At 42.8% G+C, this 26,310-nt stretch overlaps 3 protein-coding genes across 6 annotated transcripts in view; all 3 read right to left on the reverse strand.

Moving 5' to 3' along the window:
- GRK7 (G protein-coupled receptor kinase 7) overlaps positions 1 to 4,337 on the reverse strand; it is a 43,631-nt gene extending 39,294 nt beyond the window's left edge. Inside the window, exon 1 of the mRNA XM_082224307.1 lies at positions 512 to 4,337. Within this exon, the coding sequence (XP_082080433.1) occupies positions 512 to 1,114 (603 nt within the window). The 5' untranslated portion in view covers positions 1,115 to 4,337. The remainder of the gene's footprint in view (positions 1 to 511) is intronic.
- A 156-nt stretch (positions 4,338 to 4,493) lies between these two features.
- Positions 4,494 to 10,109, reverse strand: RNF7 (ring finger protein 7). 3 transcript variants are annotated; one of them, XM_082224698.1, is made up of 3 exons: positions 9,469 to 10,109; positions 7,615 to 7,662; positions 4,494 to 4,978 (listed from the first exon to the last, which is right to left on the reverse strand). In XM_082224698.1, exons 1-2 carry the CDS (start codon positions 9,774 to 9,776, stop codon positions 7,650 to 7,652), a joined length of 321 nt encoding a protein of 106 aa, XP_082080824.1. In that variant the 5' UTR covers positions 9,777 to 10,109; the 3' UTR covers positions 4,494 to 4,978; positions 7,615 to 7,649. The 3 variants fall into 3 exon arrangements, with proteins under 3 accessions (XP_082080824.1, XP_082080825.1, XP_082080823.1); XM_082224699.1 differs by having other exon boundaries at positions 9,606 to 9,958; XM_082224697.1 differs by having other exon boundaries at positions 9,599 to 9,875.
- An 852-nt stretch (positions 10,110 to 10,961) lies between these two features.
- Positions 10,962 to 26,244, reverse strand: LOC309533224 (uncharacterized protein). Of its 2 annotated transcripts, XM_082224509.1 has the most exons (11): positions 26,110 to 26,244; positions 20,950 to 21,163; positions 19,410 to 19,562; positions 17,980 to 18,128; positions 16,913 to 17,053; positions 16,502 to 16,626; positions 14,838 to 14,948; positions 14,469 to 14,601; positions 14,261 to 14,367; positions 13,502 to 13,608; positions 10,962 to 11,166 (listed from the first exon to the last, which is right to left on the reverse strand). In XM_082224509.1, the coding sequence occupies exons 2-11, from the start codon at positions 21,118 to 21,120 to the stop codon at positions 11,155 to 11,157; spliced, it is 1,209 nt and encodes a 402-aa protein (XP_082080635.1). In that variant the 5' UTR covers positions 21,121 to 21,163; positions 26,110 to 26,244; the 3' UTR covers positions 10,962 to 11,154. The 2 variants fall into 2 exon arrangements, with proteins under 2 accessions (XP_082080635.1, XP_082080636.1); XM_082224510.1 differs by lacking the exon at positions 16,913 to 17,053.
- Between the last annotated feature and the right edge of the window lie 66 nt (positions 26,245 to 26,310).

Below are 26,310 nucleotides of genomic sequence, written 5' to 3' on the forward strand. Positions count from 1 at the left end.
TAAAGACCAACTAAGTTAGTTCTTGGTATAAGCTTTCGTGTGCATGCACACGAAAGCTTATACCAAGAACTAACTTAGTTGGTCTTTAAGGTGCTACAGGAAGGAATTTTTTTATTTTGACTATGGCAGACCAACACGGCTACCTATCTGTAACTTATTTGCATAATTTATGTTCTTAACACTTACTGTACATTGCCCAGAGAACTTTTTACTGGACAGTATAAAAATACTGTAAATTAAACAAGCAAGCAAACCACATGTAAGACATTTTGAGGAACAAGGAGGAAGGGATAGTTGTGAAAAATAAATGAACCCCTGCCTAATGCTCCTGGGTACATGTTAGTGCAGAGGAGATTATCAGAGAAAAAGCTGAATATGGGCTTACGTCACAAGAGATCTTGCGCATGCAGAGGACTGGCAAGTTGCCCAGTACCTGTTGCCTGCTAAAGGCCATTCATTGCATGGCCTAGGCCTATCTGCTTGCCCAGGAGATGAAAGAATAGCTCCTTACCTCTCCAAAGCCTCCTTTGCCTAGTACTCGGAATTCATCAAAGAGCTTCTCGTTTATAGGTTGCCGCTCAAAGCCTTTCCATTGCACAAACTTATCAAAGAATGGGCTAGTCTGGAAGTCATCAAAGGGTTTCCCCTTGAGATAGGCATTTGTCTCTTCCCTGGCTGATAATGTGACTTTTTCAAAATCATCCTTGCTAGCTGCCTGGCACTTGCTTGACAAGTCTGCACTGAGAAATTTCAGGTAGCTGTTGCTGCAATTCTTCAAGTACATGTTGACTATGCCTTCTAGGTAGCTGTCCTTGATGTGGTCCTCTGCCAGCTCCCAAGCGACCACTTCGTCCAAAAACTCTCTGGCCTTCAGGTACTCAGGCACCGTTTCCAAGAATTCCCGGAAAAAACTCTTGCCAATGGGCTGTTGCTCGCAAATGGACTCGTAATCCATAGTCATCGACTTTTTGATTTCCGCACATTCCTCAATCTTGGGCAGAGCTAGGTTCCTGCGTCTTTTTTGCATCTCCTTGGCATCCACATCGCCGCTTTTCCTGGCCTCAAGGTATGCTGTGTTGGCGATCAGGTTATCCAGTCCCCCCATGTCACACATCTTGGCGATGTACTAGGGTGGCAGAGCCTCACTGGGGCAAGAACACTGGCTTGCCTTGGGGTGGCTGCCTTGGTACGGCTTTCCCTGCGCCACTGCCTGAGTGTAAGTGCAGGCTACAAACACATGTTAGGGAGACCAACTACTTTAGCATTAAATACCTCTCAAGGATTTTCACTAAGTACCTTTAGGTGTATGTACCATTTGTGGAAAGTGGCTGGTAAGAGGTTTCTCTCTAAGGAGCTTTGGGTTTGCTATCTATAGCTAAATGGATGACAGCCCAGGAGAACCTCATCACGGCTGCCACAACTATCTGGCGTACATTTCTCAACTCAGCTCCTACTCTTCCTCACACAGGCCTGAGACCACTCTGACCTCAGTTTCAACCCCAGGTCCATAGAGAACACATGGCATCATGCCCTTTCAGAGAGCTGATATGTTTTCCTGCCCACCATCCCTGGTATCTTGATTCTCCAAAGCACGTCCACCATGTCTGCACGCTCTGAAGCTGGCTTTTTTAAAAGGGAATTTGAGATTTTCAGTGTTTTGCAGTGCTTCAAAAGAAAACATTCAGCAAAAACGACAGCTCTCTTCGGAAACACATCATTATTTGAAGTGGCAAGTTGAGAAGGAAGTATCAAGGGGTTTAGTCAGATTTCTTTTAAAATGCACCATTCAGTCCTAGAGTGGAAATCTACCTCAACATACAGATACAGATGCCATCCAGGGAAATAACAGTATGTGAGCTGCACTTTTATACTGCACAAAATCTTTGTTGTTGTCATGGCACAGCTCCCTCTGAAGGAACCCAAATCGGCTTAGACAAAGAGCAAGCGAAGAATAATTGGTGCTCTAAAAATAAGGATGATCCCGTGTACAACCAGAACAAGAGAGTCTGTTTCCTTCGCAACATGGCAGAAGTTTATTCTCATTTCCAAAATATAACTAGGGTGTCACAATTCTGGCTCCTGAAATTGAAAAGCCCTCTTGAAACTAAGTTTTTACTTCAGTTCTTCCCTGATTCTGACAGAACTAATGGGATTACAATGGGAGCTGGTAGTGACCCCTATATTTAGATGTCCTAACACTTCTTTACAAAGGATTGCTGTGATTTATTTTAATAACTCTCACACCTCCAGTGCTGGGGAGCGGAGAGGGGAGGGGTCACACTCCAATTGTCCCAAGGGGTCAGTATGCACAGTAGGACCAGCTTTTGCTGTGTTCCAGTTAGAAGAAAACATTTTCAAAGGTCATTTTTCCTGTTCTCATTTGCATTTATCAGGCACACTGTGGTGATCTGTCTAAGCAAGTAACAAGTCCCAATGCAGTCTCAGGCATGTAGCCAAAACAACCATACATTCATAAGGCTTGCCAGTGGACATACAGCTCCTGAAACATGATTTCTGCTCAGGCACACTTTGTACTATATTTTTGTAGCACAAACTGGAACAAAGTTAGTAAATTAATTAATACCACTTCAAAACTAGTCAGTGGCTCAGAGGTTCAGACCAATTCCAAAACAACCCTATAAAGACCAAATGTGTTCATTCTTATGAAGCTTGACTTACTTTTGATCGATAGTCAAACTGAATAGTTTCCTGTATATTTGTAGTGAAGTGTTCATCTTGTGGCATCCAGGATCATTTGAGATACATGTAGAAGACGGCAGTAGGGAACGGGGGCTCAGAGGCTTTGTAAGCAGCATGGAAGCCCTCAAGGGCATCATTGTGCCCATGGGCACCCCAATGGCAAACATTCAGGGGACAGCCAGTAGGTTCCACCACTGCTTAGACTGTATACCAACTTGTGCCTACTTGATCCAGGTTTATGGATACAACAATTTTGCACATCTCAATTCTTATGGAGGGGAAATGTGTTCTTCAGAAGTTTATAGCAAATGGTAGCAGCTTTCATGAAATTGAACTGTTGTAGAGGCGAGACAGAAAGTTGGTTTATGAAATTGCAGTTTTGAACTCAGGTTCATACAAGGATGGAAACCTCAACCTTCATTTAAGCTACTCAGCAGGGGCTGGTATTCAAAGCCTGGATTTGTATGAATGGTGAAATGGTTCATTCAAGGTTGAAGTGGGTGCCAGAAAATAAAATGGTTGTTTCAGCACTGTTTTCAGTATTTTAAATGCTGCAGGTTAAACTCACTTAAGTTTCTGAAACCAACGAGACTTAAAGGAGCTCAGTCTAAATAAATAAATACACACTTTAGGTCGCACGGAGTCAATATTACTGCCTGATTTTCCCCATTATTCTGCTGCTCCTCTTGGGCTATCTATCTGGAAAGATAAGATATACTCACATTGGTCCCATCTTGATTATAATTAAGAACAGGGTTTGCTTATTTGTTTGCTAAGGGGGTGGGAGGGCAAATATGTAATAAATGATTATCATGATCCAAAGGGCTACACGTGAAATGCACTGGGGCTCTCCTGCACCTCCCCTTTCCACAACCTGTCCTGCTATCCACAAAGTGTTTCTGAAGGTTAAGGGGACCGTCTGGCATAGGAATTGTTGCACTGCAATGGGATACAGCCAGAAGGGAAAATTCATACACATGTAAGTATCTGGATCCTGGCAAGCACTTCACAGGGTAAAAGGTTCAAGTGTGAGTGTTGGAGAAAGAGCCATAGGTCAGTGGTAGTGCCTCTGCTTTAATAATAATAATAATTTTTATTTATACCCCGCCCTCCCCAGCCAAGGCCGGGCTCAGGGCAGCTAACAAGCAATAATAAAAACAAATTGAATGAATACAACTTAAAAACAAAAATAAAATACAACATTTAAATATTGAAACCTCATTGCAGGAGAAAGGAAAAGAAAAAAGAGGGGGAGGAAATCAAATTGGTTCCAAGCCAAAGGCCAGACAGAACAACTCTGTCTTACAGGCCCTGCAGAAAGAAATCAGATCCTGCAGGGCTCTGGTCTCATGAGGCAGAGCGTTCCACCAGGCCGGAGCCAGAGTTGAAAAGGCCCTGGCTCTGGTTGAAGCTAATCTAACTTCCTTAGGGCCCGGGACCACTAGGGTGTTGCTATTTATGGACCTTGAGGCTCTCTGTGGGGCATACCGGGAGAAGCGGTCCCATAGGTACATGCATAAGGTCCCAGGTTCAATCTGAAGGTAGGGCTGGGAGAGACTCCTGCCTGAACCCCTGCAGTGCAGCTGCCAGTAAGTGTAGGCAATACTGAACCAGACAGACCAAGGCTCTCACTTCGTATAAAGTAGCTTCCTATGTTCTTACGCGAAATCTGTGAGAAATACATATTTAAGAATATCAATCTTAACCTTATTAGTGCCAAAGTAACAAATATTTATAAATACCTAAAGGAAATATTTTATCATAATGAAAAAAAGCAAAAAAGCAAAAACAAATGCATCGCCAACAACTATTTATTTCAGTTGAATTCCTCAGTTCAGACAAAAATAAGTGGCATTTCTAGCTGGAACTGCTTTGAACATAGATAACTGTGGGCTTCATAAGTTCCAAAGCATTCCTAAACAAATGTACAGAGTTCACACTAAATGTTCAGATACATTCTTCAACGCTGTGCATCTAACTTTTTTGATGAAACCACGCTGATCCCACAGACCAACACAAAGATTTCAAATCCAACTCCATAAAACCTAAATAAATAAAATGGACTCTCCCATGTCGTGAATGCTCCCCTTGTTCATGGGGGAATATGCCTTTGGTTGCATATCATTCCAAAGAAGTTCAAAGAAGAACTGCCAGTGCTTTTATTTGCCTATTCTCTGAACCACCCAGTCCTGTTGGCAGAGGGGGCAGCGGTTGTTCTGTTTCACCCACAGTGACATGCAGCAGTTGTGGAAGGAATGATTACACTCTCCCCAGACCACTGAAAGAAAAAGAAGAAGAAAACTAAGCAAGTTAGAAATGGTTAGAATGAATACAAAATGCTAGCATTTATCTCAGTATATATTCAGTATTGCTGTAGGACTTTGCTTTTTGTAAACAACTATACAGTCATGAGAAAAACAAAGTGACCCTCTTTGAATTCAGTGGTTTTACATATGAACATGTAATAACAACCACCTGTTCCTTAGCAGGTCTTAAAATTAGGTAAATACAACTTCAGATATGTCATACACATGACATATCACACCATGTCCTGATTTATTTAACATAAATAAAGCCAAAATGGAGAAAACATGTGTGAAAAACTAAGTACACCCTTACTGCTTCCATAGAAATTAAGAGGCCAAGTAGCAGACAGGTGCTGCTAATCAAATGCTCACTTAATTGATCATCAGTAAGTGTGCCCACCTCTATGAAAGCCAACGTTTTAGCAGTTTGCTGGTCTGGAGCATTCAGGTGTGTTATAACACAATGCCAAGGAGGAAAGATGACACAATGCTCTTAGAGAAGCAAGTGCTGCTGCCCATGAAACTGGGAAGGGTTCTAAGGCCATCTCCAACCAATTTTAAGTCTATCATTCTACGGTGAGAAAGATTACTCAAAAGTGGAAAACATTCAAGACAGTTGCCAATCTTCCCATGAGTGGATGTCTCAGCAAATTCACCCCAAGGTCAGACCCTGCAATGCTCAGAGAAATTGCAAAAAACCCCAAGAGTTATATCTCAGGCCCTACAGGCCTCCGCATGTTAAATATTAAAGTTCATGACAGTACAATTAGAAAAAGAAGGAACAAGTATGGTTGGTTTGAAAGGGTTGCCAGGAGAAAGCCTGTTCTCTCCAAAAAGAACATGGCAGCACGGATTAGGTTTGCAAAGTTGCGTCTGAACAAACCACAAGATTTCTGGAACAATGTCCTTTGGCCAGACCAGACCAAAGTGGAGACGTTTGGCCACAATGCACAGTGCCACATTTGGTGGAAACCAAACACAGCATATCATCACAAGCACCTCATACCAACTGTCAAGCACGGTGGTGGAAGGGTGATGTTTTGGGCTTGTTTTGCAGCTACTTGTTTTGCAGGACTTGGAAACATTGCAGTCACTGAGTCAACCATGAACTCCTCTGTATACCAAAGTATTCTACAGTCAAATGTGAGGCCATCTGCCTGACAGCTGAAGCTTGGCTGAAATTGGGTCATGTAACAGGACAAGGATCCTAAGCACACCAGCAAATCTACAACAGAATGGCTGAAAAATAAAAGAATCAAGGTGTTGCAATGGCCCAGTCAAAGTCCAGACCTCAACACAAGTGAAATGCTGTGCTGGATCTTAAGAAAGAAGAATGGACCAAAATTCCTCTGCAATGATGTGAGACTTGATTATTTCAAGTTATTGCTGCTAAAGGTAGTTCTACAAGCAATTGAAGTACATCATTAGGTGTACTTAGTTTTACACACATAGCTTTTCCATTTCATCTAAGATTGTATTTATTTAATTTTAAGACCAGCTAAGGAACAGACGATTGTTATTATGTCTTCATATGTAAAACCACATAATTCAAAGAGGGTGCACTTTCTTTTTCCCTATGCTCCAAAGCAGTGTCTTCCAGATATAATGAAATACCTTTTTTTCTTGAACAGCAGGCGTTCATGCCACCCAGAATGACACAGAATGGTTTGGGATATGGCCTTGGAATGGTGGGATAAATCTACTTGTTCAAGGAAAGGAAGCCAAGAGTCTGACTGAGCATGTGAGAATTTGGGTGTGCCAAAGTAGTTCAAAGCAGCCTTAAGACTTTACAGCACATGAAGAATTGTTGTCTAAGCTTATTAGCATTTCTTACTCAAATACTTCACTTTTACAGATTTCGCTATCAGCACCAAAAGCAATTATTATTGTGTGGAGACCATCCAAGATATACTTCCAGAATACCAGGAAGAACCTGCACTATTTGCTTTTAAAAGCTGAGGTATACATTTTTATGTTAAAAATAAGTATTGCAAATTTCTTCTATGTGAAGATTTCAACCCAGCACCACTTTTCATGTTCTTGGTTAATGCATTTTAGCAGTTGATAGTGCTTTGCTACAAAAATTACCATGTGCTTAAGTGCAAAATATCAGACTCAGTACTTTCTACATCTACAGTATTTTAAAAGAAAAATCAGTCTGGAATACATACAAATAAGTGGTGGTAAGAATTCAACTTTTTAATGCCCATTTTAATAAAAAGCACAATACAAAAACAGCACCCTTGAAACCTCAAAATCAGCAAGTAAAAGTAAGTTGTGAAACCAATTTTTTGTTTGTTTTAAGATCCCAAGATTTCTTTCAACAAACCATTTTTATGAAAAATGCCTGAAGATACAACAGACCTCACCAAATCAAATGTTTTAGCTTATGTAACTAGTATTTCATGGCTACATACCCACACATAAAAGACAAATTGCAGATTTCCTATGGCCAAGTATTTTATACAAATGTATGTCATTTTACATTAATGAAGCTTTCCTGAATTTTATTGCACAAAAATATGAGCTATTTAGCTGAAACTTTAAAAAGCACCCCACTAAGAAAAAGCCTTTGGTTGAATAACAAGAGAATGAAATCACAACATACCAACACAATCTTCTTGTTTGTTTTCAGCTTGACATCTAAGGCAGGCATCTAGATGTAAACAAGGACAAGACTAAGTATGATGTTCTGAAAGCAGCTCTGAAAAGTGTGTTTCCAAAGCATCTACAGTCACTGGCAAACATTTAATGGTGCGTGCATACTGTGTCATGTAATCTAAGCACCTCAAGATCATTAATCTAAAACTTACCCTAATACACGAACTTCCACTAACTCAGCCACTTCCACACCACAAAAGCTTGGCTCTTCCAACTTACTTTAGAAAATTTAGGGTTCACACTGATAATTAATAGTTTGCTTTCTTTGTGATCTCATCTTTGTCTGAAGGACTATGGAGAAATGTAGTGAACAATCCAGTAGTAAATTAATTCACTGTGCAGTAATTCCTCTTCCTAACACATCACTTCTTAGAAGAATGCCCTGGAGCAAATACACCGAGTTAGCTCAGTTGGTAGAGAATGAAACGCTTAATCTCAGGGTTGAGGATTTGAGCCCCAGGAGCCCCCTAAAAATTCCTGCATTGGCGGAGGGGATTGAACTAAATGATCCTCTTGACACCCTCCAACTCTACAAATCTATGATCTAGTCCATGCTGACAGTATGCCTCTGTGTAAGGTACACTGGACTGCTTTGGGAAATTGGCCCCCAAACACAGCCACATTGTTACTTCTGTGGTTATTACAAAAACACCTCAAATGGAAGAAAATGTAACTGGAGGATATCTATTCGTAAACATTTTGGAAACAACTCCACAGGGTTTCATTGCTGTCACCCAGATGTGTAATTTAAGCATACATATTATAAAAGAAAAAATAATACTGCTTCTGGTGAAAATATGAATGGGCATACTACCAATTTAGGGAGCCAATTGTCCATCGACACTGGTCACAGAGAAAGCTTAGCTTTACCAGTGCTGCCCTCAGGCCAGAAAGGGAGTGGGATGTGCCACCATGAAAACGGATACAGCACTAAGAAAGCATCCTACGTATAGTGATGCTCAAAGTCAGAGACAGCATCCTTTTATTACAGACACATTAAATCACATATATCTTCAGGAACAACAGCAAATAGAAAAAAAGGACTTGTAAAAATGCACTGAAGGATAGGATATAGGATCTGCTCTAGTTATATGTACAGTTCATAAGGGCGATATTTGGTTACCGAATGGGAAAACCAGCCAATTCATTTATTTTGCACAAGCTTACTCATGGGTATGCAGATTGTAACAAATCTTACTGCATTCCCATGGTGATATCTTCTGAAGTGAATACATGAAAGACTTGTTAACGTCCAGGCATAACCTTTCATAATCTTATCCTAAACAGAATCATCGAGTCTATCCAGAGAGTCTTATGAAAAAGCGGGGAGGCAGTGGTGGTGGTTTGCTTCCTCAGTTAGGACCTCGGAATCCTATGGCTGTGTTAGGATCGAAAAGGAGCAAGCAGCCTGTTCTTCTCCTTAAAACAAAGAATAGACATGCTCCAACTATTTTTATTTTAGGTCTCTCATTGTCTACAGCGGCCTAGATGCTCAGGGGGAAGGCCCCATACTTGAGCATAGGAAAGCAGCCAGGAGCCTCTCCTCTGGCCCAAGGGTGGGGAAGGGGCGCAGGGCAGGCCTTATCTCATCAAGGCCCATGTTTAGGCACAGTTTAGTTGCCGGTAGCGTCGGCAGGGCTTCCTGAAGCAGCAGACAAAAAGGCCCGTTCCCCCTCCATCCTAACCGGGGGGGGGGGAGGAAAGGCCGGCGCCCTGCGGCCTTCGCAAAAAAACACGAGAAAATAAAACACTAATATTTCCCGGGGGGGGGGTGAGAAGAGACACTTCAGGAACCCCTCACGGGGAGGAGACGAGGCCTAGCCCGTCCCAAGCCCGCCCAGGGCGCCTGAGAGAGGACGGAGGAGGCCGCCGCTGTCGCCGGTGTGAGGCCTTTGTTCCGGGGCCCGGCTTTCGCCGCTCCCTCGTCTTACCCATGACCTGCACCCGGCAGATGGCGCAGGTGTCGCACTCGACGTCCCAGCTCCACATGGCCACGGCGTTCCACTTCTTCAGCGAGAACATCTTGTCGACGCCGCCCGACTTCGAGCCCGAGAAACCCGCGTGAGGAGCCGAGACACCTGGCTCGTCCCCGTCCTCCGCGTCGGCCATGGCTGGGGGCGGCAGGAGGAGGCGGCGGCGGCGGAGGCGACGGCAGCAGCTGCTCGCTTAACTGCCCGCCTGGCTCCCCGAGCGGCGGAGCGGAGCTCTACCACCACCCAGCGGCGGCGAGAGGGCTGAGGCCTAACGCGGGACGGGGCCTGAGCTCTGTGCGGGGTCGATTTGCAAGCCTCACCGCAGAAACATAGGTTGGGGGGCGGTGTCTTGTGCCACAGGCGCAAAATCCTCCGTCATAGCCCGTGTTAAATAAGCAGGGAAACGTGCCGCCGTCTCCGGCTTTTGTATATGCACAGCTGCAGTGCCGGATTTATGTATAAGCTAAACAAGCTATAGCTTAGTGCCCCACTCTGTTGGGGACCCCCCAAAATAATTAAAGGGAAAAAAAACCCTGGATGTACATTTCCAAAATATAAGATGAAAAACAAATAAAATAAAACCTACATACAGCAACAGTGTTTTGTGTTTTGTATGGACGTATGAGGTCCATAAATTACCATATAGCAATATATTCAACAACAAAGAAACAGCTGGATATATAAAGGGCCCCATTACCTTCAGTAGCTTAGGGCCTCATCAAACCTAAATCTGGCCCTGAGCTGCTCATATATATGCATGGAAAAAGAGGGTGCATCCTTTTATCACGAGACCAGAGTGTATGTTGCCAAGTTTATTTACTCTGTGTAATGCATTTATAGCCCTTTTTCTCCAAGGAGCTAAAGGTGGCAGACAAGGTGGTTATCCCCCATCTCATTTAATCCCAACAACAACCCGCTGAGAGGCAGTGACTGGCCCAAGGTCATCCCCAGTCAAGATGTGAACCCTAGTCTCTCAAGGCCCTAGTCCAACACACTAACCACTTAAGTGGCTGCTCATGTGTACGATGCCAGTAAAGCAGGAGGTTATGTTTTGCTTTGAGACCAAGGACAGGAAACATCCTTTTCAAAATTCTGCCATAATTTGTTATATGCACCTATGAAAGCCTGATTTTCACTTGGAATAATTCACCTTTTTCACAGCTGTTGCGCACTAGGTCAACATTTTCATTGAGCTATCCCATCATGACCCCAATATCTGAACTTATTCATCTATAGTTGATCTGTGATTGACATACATCTCCAAATAGCAATGAAAATCGAAGAAGAAATGATACAAGTGTAAGTTGTACTACCAGGAAGGTGTTTTTTTGGCAGTTGCATACTTTTAATCCAATAAAATGGAAGTGGTTGTAAATAGTTATAAAGTACTTTCACAATAAAGTAGTATAAACCGTCTTTGTAGTATTTCAAAGATTAGAACAGCATGTAAATAATTGCTGAAGTATGTTAACCTCTTTGAACCTAATTTCTGCAGGAGGCAAATCCGGACTTCATCACTTGGATTTCTGTAAAATACAAAACAAAACACATCTCAGAAGATTCCAATAAGAAGCAATTGTATGTGGAACAAACGAAAGTAGCTGGATATTAAGGTCTAACACAGTGTTTCCCAACCGGTGTTCCGCGGCACACTAGTGTGCCGCGAGACGTTGCCTGGTGTGCCGTGGGAGGGAGGCGGGTGAGTCGGGCGGCGAGAGGCGGGGCGGCGGCGGCGAGGAGAGGCCGCCCAGCGCGGGGCTCTCGCCGTCTGCCTGCCTGGCGCTGACATCATGGGGCTGTAACGTGCCCCACATAGGCACACGCGGGGCGGCGAGCGAGCTCCCTCCCACATCCCATCGCCGCTCGCTTCGGCCGGCCTACTGGGCTGTCGCAGGCGGAAGGCCTGTGCATGCGCGAGGTTTTCGCGCCTTTGGGATTCCCTTCACGCCTTCCTCCTCCCGGGTCCTTGAGAGCGCGGGAAGCGGCAGCGCGAGACCGGCGTTGAGCCTGGTAGGTATTGCGCTTGCCAAGGCAGTCATTTGGGAAATGAAAACTTGCAAAGCAAGCAACCAGTTCAATCTGAAGTACGTGTATGCTTAATATCCTGTATCTGAAACCTGTTCTGCCCCTCCCCCACACTTGGTGCCATTTTCATCTACACATGCAGCAGAGTAAGTTGACCCAGAATAGTACCAATTCAGATGGCAGATGGGAGAATGGCAGTGCTGAATGCTTTCCCATGTAGAACAGTCCCTGCAAATAAAAACCTAGCATATTTGGAAGAGGGATGCTAGCCTAACCATTACCTTCTATGCTGTTACTTTTTTTATTTTATTTTTACATAAGTAAAAACTGACCTTTCCCCATCTGGCATGGTGGTGTGCCTTGAGATTTTTTTCATGAAACAAGTGTGCCTTTGCCCAAAAAAGGTTGGGAAACACTGGTCTAACACACCAATCCAACAAGAGGAAGTGTACACACAAGTCGTCTCTCCTTCCTTGAAGGTTTTTAAGCAGATATTAGATGGCCATCAATCATGTATGATCTCGTTAAGATCCCTGCATTGCAGGGGGTTGAACTAGATGACCCCTGAGATACCTTTGAACTCTACAGTTCTATGATTCGAAGCAGATACTCTGCAGACATTTCTCTCACCTTAAGAGCCCAGTGCAGGAATGGGGGTTCCATGTGTACAATCCCAGTCGGGACAACTAGGGCAGTGCCCTTCATAATGTCCTATTAAAGTACATGAGTGGGGCCAATAGAAAAAATGGGGTTGGGGAGTGGCAAAATCTACCATACACTGCCCTGCCTCTGCCCCACCATGTTTAATGGAGACCAGCTGCCACTGCCACACTCAGGTTGTCATCACTATCATCAGTCATTGTTCCGTTGGAAAAGGGAAGACCAACCTGATCTAGCCATCTACACCCTCTTCCCACCATTTCCACACATCCTTATCTCCTGGATCCAACTTTTTGGCCTGGAGAAATTGTTACATGATGACCACAGTGCAGAAGACAGATCAGGATGGTTGGCTCTCAGTCCAAGACACACTACTCTAGAGGCCTTTGCTGCCTCAGTTCTCAAGAGGCAGCCAGGAGAAATGGCGGCAAATGAGAGTTCTGGGAGAGGGGAAGCTAAATGGCAGTTGTTACCAATTAAGCAGATGGAATGAACATTACTCTTGCAACTCTCTTGGATGGACCTATATGGAATGGCCACCAATGGATTATTCCACTCAGTGCAACTCATTACTGCGGAAAGAATTTCAGAAAATAAACATGATATTCTACTAGTTTAACTTTAGTTCTGAGACTTAATACACAGAATTTTGTTCCTTTCCCTTCCTCCCATGGTTTGCAGCTCTCCATCAATTATTTGTTACTTAAGATTGTGGGATCAAGGTCTATCTATACTTTGGGGGAAGACTGCAGTATTTCTATTATGCTGATGACAGTACAGTCCATGAAGGTCTTATTTATCTTCATTTATCATTAGCTCAGTAACCTTTGTTCCTAAGCAAACAGCAGCATCTCAGTGCATCTTTGTATTAACGAAGGAGCTTTATTAGTAGTGTCCTGGCAATGGGGTGCCCTTTCTAAAGAGGCCTGGTGCCTGTGCTACAATTCTTTCAGTGCCAGGCAAAAATATGATTCATGCAAGCATTTTAACTTGTTAGAATGTTAGCTTTTAGGATTTTTATCTGTTGTTTGATTGTTTTTGTACTGTGAAACCATGGGTTCTGCACCACCCTGAAATCTTCAATAGGACAAATGTGGCATATACATTAAATGGTGTATGTGTGTTAATATGTGTGAATAAATAAATAATGAAATAGGGGGAATCAAATTATTGCACCTTTTTCTTCCTCCTTTTTGCTGTTTTTGAACAATTCTTGAAAATTTCCCTGAAGGTCATTGATGACATCTGGGGTGTTACCTCAATGTTTATGTGTGGCATTTTGTCTATAGAGACAAATAATAATATTCAATCAGTCAGTCAGTATACCATAAACAATCATTTTCCATAAATACTCATAACCATGAAGAACATTTAATAGTAAACAATGAAGACTTGTCTGCACACAAGTTTTCATCCCTGGGTGATGACAGAGTCTGACCGTATGGATCAGGAAAAGCCTACACATAAAGATAAGCCATTACAAATAACTTTCAATTTTTTCTTGGGTTGTCACTATCACAGGGATCAGTATTTGGTTAAATGAGAGAAAGTTCCAAATGGGATCGGTCTGAGCAAAGAAGGTATTATGGTGCAATCCTAGGTATATTTGCTCAGAATAGTTGCACTTGGTTCATTCGGGCTTGTTCCAACATAGTTGTGCAGTATCAATACATGTACCTCAGGTTAAGAACTTACGGTAATTCATTCTGCAGGTCCGTTCTTAACCTGAAACTGTTCTTACCCTGAGGTACCACTTTAGCTAATGGGGCCTCCTGCACTGCCGCTGCTTGATTTCTGTTCTCATTCTGAAGCAGGGTTCTTAACCCAAGGTACTATTTCTGGGTTAGCGGAGTTTGTAACCTGAAGCGTCTGTAACCCGAGGTACCACTGTATAAGCTGGCAAATCTAAAGGTTTATTGACTGCAATTATCCCACCTTTCTTTCGGTCCTTAAGAGCTTCCAATATGTTGATTGCACTTTGTTCTCCTATAGCATTGCCATCGATATCAACTTCTACTAGATGGTCAGAGTACCTGATTAGACTATGATAGAAAATATTAACAATGAAAATTGTTTCACAGTTCCACAGTACCATAAATGACAGGAGAGTGTTATTCCATGTCCTGTTAATCAGTTGCCTTACCTAGTCAACAGCTGCACAAACTCTCTGAGGTTTTCTTCTGTTTGACGAAACCTTCCATCTATGGCATTATCAGCCAAATGCAGCCTAGCTAACCATGGGCCAGGGTCAGGTTTCTTACTTTTTTTCTTTGAGACTGCAAATCGTAAGCACATAATTATTATTTCTGATACAATGAAGATTGGCAACTTCAGGTTACTCTGCATCCAGTACGGCTAGTTTTTGAAGCTGCATTCACATGACGTAAACTACAATCTGTATCAATTCTGTAGCTTGTTGACAAATTTGTTGTGTTTTTCCTCAAACCAGCTTCAACTAGAAAACTGGATGAAGAGTAAACGGTAGTGTTAACATTTATCTGTCTTATTTTACCTTTCCGTTTCTTTTTCTTCCTACTATTTTCCATTGTCGTAGGACTATTTGTCTTCGAAGTAGTGTTCAGATTCACAACTTTTGAGAGAAGATCTGCATCTTTGTTGGGTGCTGAAAATGAAAAGACAGTAAAGTTTAAATTTTGTTGTTACGATTTCTCGCAGGCCCTCCTGAAAGATGCTCAGCATCCAAATGAGCACAGCTACCCTGCCTGAATTGTGCTCTCTGAGCTCCTGGATGTTGAGTTATATGAGTCAGTTTTAAATACACTTGGAATCAAGCATTGCCACAGTTATGCTGAGGGGTGGGGTAGAGGGGAGATACTTCTATAACTGCTTTGACTGCCCAAATCCAATTAAAGAACTGCTTGAGTTAACTCCAAGCCTATAAACCTGATCCTTCAAAACATCTGCATGACCGCATCATTAGGAATCTCTGATTCATGCAGCAGTCTCCTAACCATCAGCACATTTTGCTATTTGCAGACATCACTATCAAGCACAGGCTGAAGGACTTCGCCCTATTGCTTCCTGCACTGCTCTTTATATCCGAAATCAAGTCAAACTATACGGAACGGCCCCTTTTCTCCAGAAGCGTTGCAGACAATCATGGGATTGCAACAAAAGACTGGTATTTCCACACTTAGGCTCCTCAGCTAGGATGCCTTCTTTGCATGTGCCTTCTCTTTTGTCTTAACTGACCTCTCCCGGAGCCAGTTCCACTGGCTGCTGCTTGTGGGTTTGCTTTGTAGCTCTGCAGCTTTGCCTCCATTTTCAGTAAATCCACGATGTTCCCTTTCTCTTTGTTATATACTAAGCTTGGATCCTAGAACAATAGGTAAGTAGGATCCTAGAACGTAACAACTGATTGGCCTGCAGGAAAAGACCAATCAGGCTCCAGGAGGGAAGCAGAGCCAGCCAATCAGACAGGACTCATTGTGTAAATAACGTATATAAAAGCTTGAGGTTTGGGGGGCAACTCATTCACTGTTTTACAAGCTGCAATAAAGAGCATGAAATCACTACAGGACTTCAAGTATATTTCACTCTTATTTTTAAAACTAAAACAATGGGAGATTCTTGTAGAGTTTTCACCATCCGTTCATTCCCTGTCAAAGCCAGACCTGAGAGCTGTGCAATAGCTTGTGTAAAACATCAGGCAGGCTGTGCTTTGATGCTAAACACAGTTCTGGACACGAACCTCAAGAACCACCAAAGATTTGCTTCCATATATACTTTATAAGCATTGCTCTCCAAAGCCTGAGTAGATCCTTGAAACTATGGCAACTGATTGAAGATGAGTGAATGGTGTCCATATTTCCTTTTTTGAAACACTCAGTTTCTATTCCTCCTGTTTGTTCTTTTCACTATTTTTCATATAGACCTGTCTTAAAAACAGCCCAAGAAAATGCATGGCCATAATGAACTTTGTCCTGCTTGTATTGTTTATAGCGGAGTTTTGCCTAGAGCTGAAATATGTAAATGCTTGAGCTGTTTTAAAAATAGCAAATCATACCATTTAATTTCAACATTTAGAAGGTTACAGTTGCAATCCTATACACACACCTACCGTATGTGTAAGTTCCATAGAAGTCAATGGAACTTACTATGTTACAGGATTGCAATGCAAGTTGCATGAGTGAATTGCCCCAAAGGCAATCCTACCTTCAAGGCTGAGTTGAGCATTTGCTTTCTTTACTTGTCCAATGCTTTCTTCAAACTCTGCTATTGGTCTGAGGAGTTCTATGGCACCCAAACATTGCAAGTGATTACCATTCAGGAACAAGTTGCTGCAATAAACAATTTAAAATTATTTCACAGACAATGGTTAAAAAGAATATTAAGTTTTATTTCAACATATTTTCTTGTTTTTAGAAGCAGTTTTTTCCCCCACTACAGAAATTTTAAACAAAACAGAAAAGACTTATTTAGTCTATTTACAAGATATATAGCAATCAAAGATGTTAAAGCAGTAACATCAATGCAAACAACAAAAACAGCACAATCAGAATAAAAAAAACTCTAAAACAGTTCAAACCCAGCTCTAAATCAATCAATCAATCAATCAAAACATACCAAATGGCAGTTTGGACTACAAGAGTTGCTAATGTTAATCCACTTTTGGGCCCTAAATCACAGTAGCAGAGGCTCAGAGTTAAAAGCTTTCTATTCCCATCTAATCCATCAGTAAGTCTATTGACACAGTTATCACCACATCTGTAAAGAAAATAATAAATTAGGTAGACAACAGTTTAAAAGAAGGCTGTTTACTCCTACCTTAAACATATAGTTATTTATTCTAGTATTGCACATGGGTTTGATTCTAATTGAAGCAAGTCATTTAGATGCATTCCTGGAAAGACTTAAACTGAAAAAATAAGGGAACAATACACAAAATGCTGGCATAAAGTAAGCTTGGTATAAATTAAATTGGTGTGAAGTACAACAGATCCAAAAGAGCAGGGCTACTGCTGGCTGAGCCAATATAAGTCCAGCAGAGGGGAAACAAACCTTTAAAATAGTGTTTGAGTTACACCATCCTTTTTGCAATCTTAACTTATGCTGGGTCATCAGGTCACATGACAGAGCTAAATGGGTTTAGGATCCAGCCTAAATCCACCCTCTCTGGTCCCACCTCTGCCATGTCCCCAGAAAGCCCCTTTTTCCTGGGTTTAAGACAAATTACTATTAGCTGGACTTGGTTCAACCAGCTGGTCCTTGAGATTTACATTACATTTCCATCAAGGCATGTAAGAGATAATTGACTGAATTCAACAACCTGGTTCTATTAGCAGAAGCCAGACTCCCATTAGTGCTATGGGGCTTCTTCCCACCAGCTTACCTCCATGCCTCCCCTAAAATCTGCTTTGGAGGTTTGGGAGATACCATAGAGTAAGTTGTCCTGCCAGACTTAGCTATATCCACTTCCCTTCACCTGGGGAAGAACTAGGTAAGAGCTTGTTCTCTTCCAGTCTACCTGAGTTCAGCGTGTGAAGAGGTTTGAGCTGGTTGCTCCAGCTCAACCGCATGGATATCACAAGCCACTCTCGAGTTCCGATACCAATAATCTAGGAACTCCTACATTGCTTCCACAGCTCCTCTTTTCTTTAGGGTGAAGAAGTGAAACTAATAGTTTTTCTTACTTGGTATAATCCAGAACAAGAGAACTCAGACGGCTGTAAGGCAGAGCCATTCCAAGTCTCTCCATGCTCCAAAGGTCTAATACATGATGAGTTATTTCTAATTTGGAAAAGGGGTAGATGGTACGTCCATCCAGTTCTAGCAAGATTGCCTAAAACACAAATAAGAAGAACAAAAATCCAGATTTATCCAAACGATTAACGCTTCTAATTTGAATTCTTTGCGTGCTTTGAAAGTGTTCGTACTTAGCCTAGTCCTGCCACACTAAAAGCATAACATTCAATATTCCTGGACACCATAGTTCTGTATTTAACTACATGGTATGAATACGATTTGATGTAATATTTTTCACCCTGATGTCCATTCATCCTACCTTTCTCCAGTGCTAAAAATGTTAACATACACTCTCTATAGTTTACAAAGAGCTACCATGGAATAACAGTTATTTCTCCACTTGTAGTTCCCTAGATGGTGGCCAACACTCTAGTCAGGGAAGAGGATTAGACTGACGAGTCAGATGGCTATATATCAGGCCTGTCCAACAACTCAAAAACTTTGGCTCCCCCCCAAAAAGCTCCGATCAATCCTCCAATGACAATGGGTAGATCACTGCCAGTTTTTTTTATGCTGTGAGTAGATCGCAGTCTCTTTGGAGTTGGACAAGCCTGCTATAGATCATCTGTCATGGATGCTTTAGCTGAGATTCCTGTATTGCAGAGGATTGGACCAGATGACCCATGGGTCCCTTCCAACTATACAATTCTATGATCTGTGACACATTGAGGTCCCATGCTTGGTGGTAAGCAGATGTGCATACTCACAGGTGTCTGGTTGAGTCATCAAATTTACCGGCAACACTGTCCTCTAGACCCACTCTAACCTACTCACACTTGCATATTGGGCCAAGGGCTAGAAAAATGCCATTGGTTTCTCTGGGGTCCAAGAAACACTGTTCAAGTGCCTTTGTTCCTTGCAAAAAAACTTAATTTAGCTGCTTCCAGGTCCAGAGCTAGCAACAAGTGAACTCTTGTCAGCTTGATGGTGAACAAGTTCAGCAACAGCAAATTGTTCCCCACTTAAAAGATCGTCCCAAGTGTAAGATGCCTTGGAATATGGCATCCATAAAAAGGGCTCGGGCATTCTGGAGAACTACATTTCCCAAGGTTCCTGGCACCTGGGTTACAGGTGTTGCAGCCTTCAAGCAAGGCTTTTTGTGGTTGTAGCCAGTGGCAGGTATTGTATGCTTTGTGGGAAGAGAAGGGAGAAGCTGCGATGGCAGGGACTCTGAGTCTCATTTCTCCCATCCTCAATAATACACTGGCTCTGTCCTACAATGACTGAGAAGCTGATGTCCAGACTGTATTTATTTTACTTTTTGAGTTGGTTGTGAAATTCTCAGGTTCCTTTACCAATGGCTTGTGTTCAAACTTACAAGGTTTGCAATATCTTGAGGATATAGGTTAATTCCACAGATACAGAGCTCCTTCCCTCGCCGATATCGTTCATCTCGGATAGTCCTCAGTAAAGGAGAGAGATAAACTGGATGCACATTTCTTGATAAGCTCTCTACATTTGTAAGCACAAACTAGAGAAGAAAAAGAAAAGCTTGATAACAATCCTGCCACTAAAACTTTACTGATTCCTTTTATTTTTTTTCCTCTTCCCTCAATTTCCTCAACAGAACTTCCAGCATTAATATAAATAGTAGAGGTGACAGAGGGCATCCCTGCCTTGTGCCCTTCATAATCTCAATGTTTTCTGTAACAATACCGTTAATTATCAACCTTGCCTTTTGTTTAAAGTAAATAGCTTCTATTCTATATCATTATGGAATGGGGTGTCCCTATTTTCATTGGAGAAATGTTGGAGGGTATGTCTTTGGCATAGGCATCATGTAACATATAATTACTCACACTGCACTAGTGTGTCTTTAGTGCTCTTTCATAATAAAGGAGCCATCAGATGTTCAATCTGCATGGTTTAATTTAATGGACTTTTTAGCAAATTGCAGGGACGCGGGTGGCGCTGTGGTCTAAACCACAGAGCCTAGTGCCTGCTGATTAGAAGGTCGGCAGTTTGAATCCCTGTGATGGGGTGAGCTCCCGTTGTTCAGTCCCAGCTCCTGCCTACCTAGCAGTTCAAAAGCACGTCAAGTGCAAGTAGATAAATACTATTTTTCGCTCTATAAGACGCACCAGACCATAAGACACACCTAGTTTTTGGAGGAGGAAAACAAGAAAAGAAAAAATCTGAATCCCAGAAGGCAGAACGGCAAGAGGGATTGCTGCGCAGTGATCCCTCTCGCCGTTCTGGCTTCTGGGATAGCCGTGTGCAGCCTCTTCAGGGTAGCAGGATGAAGGCTCCCCCTGCCCTGAAGAGGTTTCGCACGGCGAAGCTAGAACAGCGAGAGGAAGCGCTGCACAGCGATCCCTCTCGCTGTTCTGGCTTCTGGGATAGCTGCGCAGCCTGCATTCACCCCATAAGACGCACACACATTTCCCCTTACTTTTTAGGAGGGAAAAAGTGTGTCTTATAGAGCGACAAATATGGTAGGTACCGCTCCAGCAGGAAGGTAAACGGCATTTCCGTGTGCTGCTCTGATTCGCCAGAAGCGGCTTAGTCATGCTGGCCACATGACCCGGAAGCTGTCTGCAGACAAACGCCGGCTCCCTTGGCCTATAGAGTGAGATGAGCGCGCAACCCCAGAATCGTCCACGACTGGACCTAAAGGTAAGGGGTACCTTTACCTTTACCTTAGCAAATTGCAAATATACAAAGAGAGAAGATAACTTCAGGTTAACCTACCTCAGGAGAGAGGGCAATAGAGTTGCTAATCAGCTAGAACCATGCTTCCCTCTAAAGGAATAATTTGTTGTTGTTGATTAAAAAATACAGTTGGGGTATAATCCCCTGCATCATTTGGTTCTAATTCACAAAGGCACGTCAATTTTTTATTTATAATCCATTCTTACCTTAGTAATGAACATATCATTTGTTACACATTGCTGTAAGTCCTGTTTGATAGTTGGACTGACACAACTTTGGGATGCCGTACAATGCTTTTCATAAGTTTGCAGGAACTTTTCAAGGATATTCATAGCTAAGCCGGCTTTAGGTTTTGGTTTGCCTTTTAGCTTTGGCATGACTTCTTTCCTTGATGTTTTCAGTTGCCACAGAATGTGGACTCTGAAAAAAGAATAGTAGGTTTGAGGAGCAAAGGCAAGAGGTTGTAACTTGCAGGCCTTCCTTAAACAAATCCATTGTTCTTAAATAGATTAGGCTTCTATACCAAAATCAGGAAAAGGAGCTAGATTCAAGAAAAAAATAACAAGTCATCTGTCCTGGTATGAGGCTGTGTACACTTTTGATATAAATTATATGTGTGTGTACTGCAAAAGTTTGTTTTGGGGTATCATGTGATTGATCTCCATACTAGTGATCTGATGAAGCAGATTTTTGAGTCCCCCATAGTCTAATTTGAAGGTGTAGGTGCTAATCCTAAATCTTTGGGTTTTATCCCTCTATGGGGATGTATGGAGAGCTCCTCTGTCAATGTAGTCCCTTTGCCATCCAAGCTAGTGTTCAAAATTCTCCAATGTGTCTAGCCCTTTTAAGGTGTTCCACCCACCAATAGGAATAAGGGATGCAGATGACCCACCAGCTTCACCTCATGGTGTGATGGGTGCCTTGACCAATAGGAGCAGGGGCACACCTCTGACATCGAAGAGGGTTCCCACACAGCAAACACCCCAAAACTTTTACACAGATATAATAGTAGGAAGCAATAGCTTTCATAAACAGATCCTGTGTTATTGCTTAATTCACACATATTCTTTTGTTGGAGAAAATAATAATTTAATCAAACTGTGTTTTGATTATTCTGTTTTCTTTTGAGTCTATGGCCTAGCTAAGCTAAAAGGGCCTGTACCTGTCTTTTACAGTACAGAACTAGCTGCTCTTAGGTACTGTACATAGTGAATGTCTGTTCCAGAACACTGAAAATAATAAACTGTTAGAATCTATGGTGGGCATTGTATGCATGGAAAGAGAATCAGCTAGGCATGGCAGTTGTGATTAATCTTGAAATGTTTTGTAGACTGATGAAAGAGGACATTGGAAGACATTTAATGTACAGGAAAATTAGTCAAAGTCTTAATAAAGAAAGGCACTTGAAAATGATTATATGTAATCACATCATATTATGATGAGGGCTGATCAGAAGAGCCAAATGATTTTGATTGTTTCAGGATGATGGCATTGGCTTGGAACTATTAAAATTGGTGTGATCCATTGATCAGTGAAATTAAATGACGTGTGTATTCTGCAAGTGTATAAAAAACATTGCGTCAGATGTGGTTCTTTGCAGCCTTCTCCTTATTTTTGAGGCTGTCCCTGTGTACATTTATATTTCAATAAAGGCCTATCTTTTCACTTGGAGTCTGCATCCTTTTCCTTTGGGTTTATGTGAGGGTAACCTCCAGTCTAGGGACCCCCTTTAAATTTATCCAACGCATTAAATTCCTAAACTCAGTTTACTGCACACAGAAAACTGAAGCAACCCACAAGCGTTTCAGCTGCCATTTGGATTTATTAGCACAATACACCAACCAGGCAGATTTATTCTATACAGCAGCACTGGTTGCCATAGCAATACCAGCCCTGCATCCAAACAGTCTGTGAGTAGGATGTTAGGACTACTGTAACTGCCTCTGTCAACAGACCAGAGCGCATAATTCTGCTACACAGAACAAGCTTGCCTTTGTGAACAATGTACCAAACATAGGAGCCCCAATCACAACCCAATACAGAGGTAAGTGTGCTTAAGGCCACTGAAATCAATGGTGCAAGGCTGAAATTACATGCTGAATTAAGTTACATGCACTTCCCCGTGGTTTTTCTCTCTCCCCTACTGCATACTCATACACAGCTGAGAAGGCTGCAGTCTTCAACATAAGACTGGGGTGGGGGTAAATGGTTGATTAAAACTTTCAGCTCAGGCCATTTACCCATTCAAAATCTCCCCTTAAGCTGATTTTCATTGTATGTAGGGTGATTTCGAGTAGGGGCTTCATTTTGAGCAGGGGGAGGGAAATGTTGGAGGCAAAATGATAGCAAAATTCCTGTTTCATCCTTGCAATGCTCCTATTTTGCCCCAACTCTATCCACTTGGTGGAGAGAGAGATGAACATTGGGAAGAGCTACGTTGCTGTGACTTGTACATACAGTGCTACCTCGGGTTACATACGCTGCACGTTACATATGCTTCAGGTTACAGACTCCACTGACCCAGAAATATTGCTTCAGGTTAAGAACTTTGCTTCAGGATGAGAACAGAAATTGTGCTCCGGTGGCACGGCAGCAGAAGGAGGCCCCATTAGCTAAAGTGGTGCTTCAGGTTAAGAACAGTTTCAGGTTAAGTACGGACCTCTGGAACGAATTAAGTACTTAACCTGAGGTACAACTGCATGGGGCTGGACACTTGGTTTTCAGTATTTGAGTGTTTTACTGGCAATATCAGTTTGCTAATTCACTTTTTTGCAAAGCTTTTATGCATCTTGGTCATAAATTCAACTTCATTATATAAGAAAACATGGGAAGCCAGTTGTTAACATACTGCTATGAGTTGGGGGGCGGCGAGTGGCAGTATGCTGAGACCCTTCTGATTCATGGATCCAGCAAGGATTCAAATGGTTGAAACAGCCAGACAGTGTTGTTGGCATCCACCTGTCTTGAGAGGCAATGGAGTGCACCTCTGGGGACGAAGTGACCTCCCTGGGATGCAAGCCTGGGCAGTGTGTAGGGAGTCCCTGGGCTGCCTAAATGACAAGACTCAGCCTTGCTGATGTGGTCCAAAAGAAAGCAGAGCAATACGTTTGGCAGCAGTTTAGCTGCAGGAGTTGCTGGAAGGAGGCGTACAAGGCACCACCCCACTTTGTGTAGGATTTACGCCTTAACCTTTCCTTCTCTTGAAGATATCCTGCAAAGCAGCAGCAGAGGTTTAGGATCAGGGTTTTCCTTCTCCTAGATGGGCTACCTTCCCAGGTTTACAAGCAAACCTCTTGATAATGGCTAATAATAATAATAATAATAATAATAATAAAATTTATTTATACCCCACCCTCCCCAGCCAAGACCGGGCTCAGGGCGGCTGACACCAGGTATAAAAACAATTGATTGAAATACAACTTAAAAACAAGATTAAAATACAACATTAAAATATGAAAATACAGCCTCATTTCAGTAGGAACTCAAATCAAAAACTTTTTGGGGGATGAAAACGTCAAGTCTTCACCAAGGCCAACTATCGAGACTGGGCCTATGTGGGCCAGAAAAAAGCCAGGCAAGTCCCCAAATAGGAGTTCCATCACATAAGGAGAAAGGAAAAAGGAAAGAGGGGGAGGGGGAGGGTATCTAAATATATAACAAAAGAAGTGCCTCTGTGCCAGACAGTAAATAGGTGGGACGCCCTCATCAACTTGCTGGTAGTTAGAAAAAAGACACAACCCAGAGGTGAGTGGGGTGTGTGTGTGTGTGTGTGTAAGTAAGTTAGAAGTGGAAGGGAGAGACATGCCTGATTTCTGCTTGCATCCAAGGCTGTGGCTATGAGTCAAGAAGCAAGACCCCCTTGGGGTGTTAATGCTGTGAACCCATTCATCGTGGGCTCAGGTTGTATATATGTGTAAATAAACCATATATCATAGAGATAATGCAGTCTCTGCTGGCCTTCATTCCAAAGGAAACATGAACCCTCGATAAGAGCCTGCGACTCCTGGATTCTCGCACCACTTGGAGATAGGGATGGTGTGCAACAATATGAAGAGCCCTGCATCTTCACAAGCTCACAAGCAGGATCTGAGGGAAAAACCCCATTTGTGATTCCCAGCAACTGGTGCACAGCCTCCGACAGTAGAGGCAGAACAGAACCTTAGTAGCCACAGAGCCTTAGTAGAACAGAGCCTTAGTCTTATCCCCATAATTTTATAAAGGTAAAGGTAAAGGTACCCCTTCCCGTACGGGCCAGTCGTGTCCGACTCTAGCGTTGTGCGCCCATCTCACTTAAGAGGCCGGGGGCCAGCGCTGTCCGGAGACACTTCCGGGTCACGTGGCCAGCGTGACGAAGCTGCTCTGGCGAGCCAGCACCAGCGCAGCACACGGAAACGCCGTTTACCTTCCCGCTAGAAAGCGGTCCCTATTTATCTACTTGCACTTAGGGGTGCTTTCGAACTGCTAGGTGGGCAGGAGCTGGGACCGAAAGACGGGAGCTCACCCCGCCATGAGGATTCGAACCGCCAACCATACGATCGGCAAGTCCTAGGCACTGAGGTTTTACCCACAGCGCCACCCGCGTCCCTCATAATTTTATAGATCTGACCAAACCTCTGTTTTTCAAAGTCACAATAGACTGGAACTCTATAAAACTCTAGTAAAAGCAGCTGCTGGAAGACTCTAGTGGCTGATTTAATGGAAGATAAAATACACTAAGCAAACCATGGAAATGGGCTCTTTCTCTAAAACGCCTGATAAAATCAGCTATAAGAATTGCATATTTACATGTTCTAAAGCACAGAGACATTTCTAACTCATTATTAATTTGTGTCACTAACTCTGTCATGTGTGTGCCCAAGATTTACTGTTGAAATAATAAATCACCGAAAAGCCCTAAATTGGGACAGGGAGAAGACACACACACACAGACAGACCATCTTCCTTACATTTGCCCCTCGGGCTTTATTCATCATCACTGCTACATGACATAAGAAGGCATGCAAACCATTTCAGCTCCTAGGACCTGCTGTTTGGGTACCATGGCTGGCCAGGACTTGCACTCGATAACTTTCTAAGATTGCTGGGGCACAACTCTAGTTCTGCCATGAGGGAAGTAGGGTTCCTGCTCTTGGGTCCAGACAGCTATACTGCATACAGGCAGCTCAGGAATGGGCACAAAATTGCTCCAGCCCTTATTTAGCTATTGGAATGGCCATTATCCCAGGAGAATATGGAAGCCATAGCATCTGACAATAAGTGCACTGGCAGGGTTTTATTTTTGGTTGGATTCTGCAGGTCAGTCCCCAGAAGGAAGATGGGGTCAGCTTGGCTTAGTTTGCCCAGTTGGAGGAAGGAATTGTACTTACCCACTTTGGTAAACACACCAAATATTGCAAAGGAGTTGAAGTCTGGCAATTTGTAGGCTTTGTTAATTCTCAGAAGAGTGGGTACAGTGCCCCTCCCACCCATCCCGTTTACCCTTTGAAATTTCTCTCTGAATTTCTCCTGCGCTTCCTACAACTGGAGTGTTTTCAGGTCACCTAGCAACCTTGTGACATGACTGAGGA

Source organism: Podarcis vaucheri (assembly GCF_965113315.1).
Source record: "Podarcis vaucheri genome assembly, chromosome: 5".
Classification (NCBI taxonomy): domain Eukaryota; kingdom Metazoa; phylum Chordata; class Lepidosauria; order Squamata; family Lacertidae; genus Podarcis; species Podarcis vaucheri.

Bases quoted from the DNA above. Each gene is read 5' to 3' on its own strand.
- RNF7 (XM_082224697.1), bottom strand. From the start codon at position 9,776: ATGGCCGACGCGGAGGACGGGGACGAGCCAGGTGTCTCGGCTCCTCAC. The intron at 7,663-9,598 runs GTAAGACGAGGG...GTTTACATCTAG, and splicing joins CTGCCGGGTGCAGGTCATGG to ATGCCTGCCTTAGATGTCAA. The intron at 4,979-7,614 runs GTATGTTGTGAT...TTTTTCTTTCAG, and splicing joins CAAACAAGAAGATTGTGTTG to TGGTCTGGGGAGAGTGTAAT.
- LOC309533224 (XM_082224509.1), bottom strand. From the start codon at position 21,120: ATGCCAAAGCTAAAAGGCAAACCAAAACCTAAAGCCGGCTTAGCTATG. The intron at 17,054-17,979 runs GTAAGAAAAACT...TTTTCTTTACAG, and splicing joins CTTGTTCTGGATTATACCAA to ATGTGGTGATAACTGTGTCA. The intron at 13,609-14,260 runs GTGGGATAATTG...TTGTCTCTATAG, and splicing joins TCTTAAGGACCGAAAGAAAG to ACAAAATGCCACACATAAAC.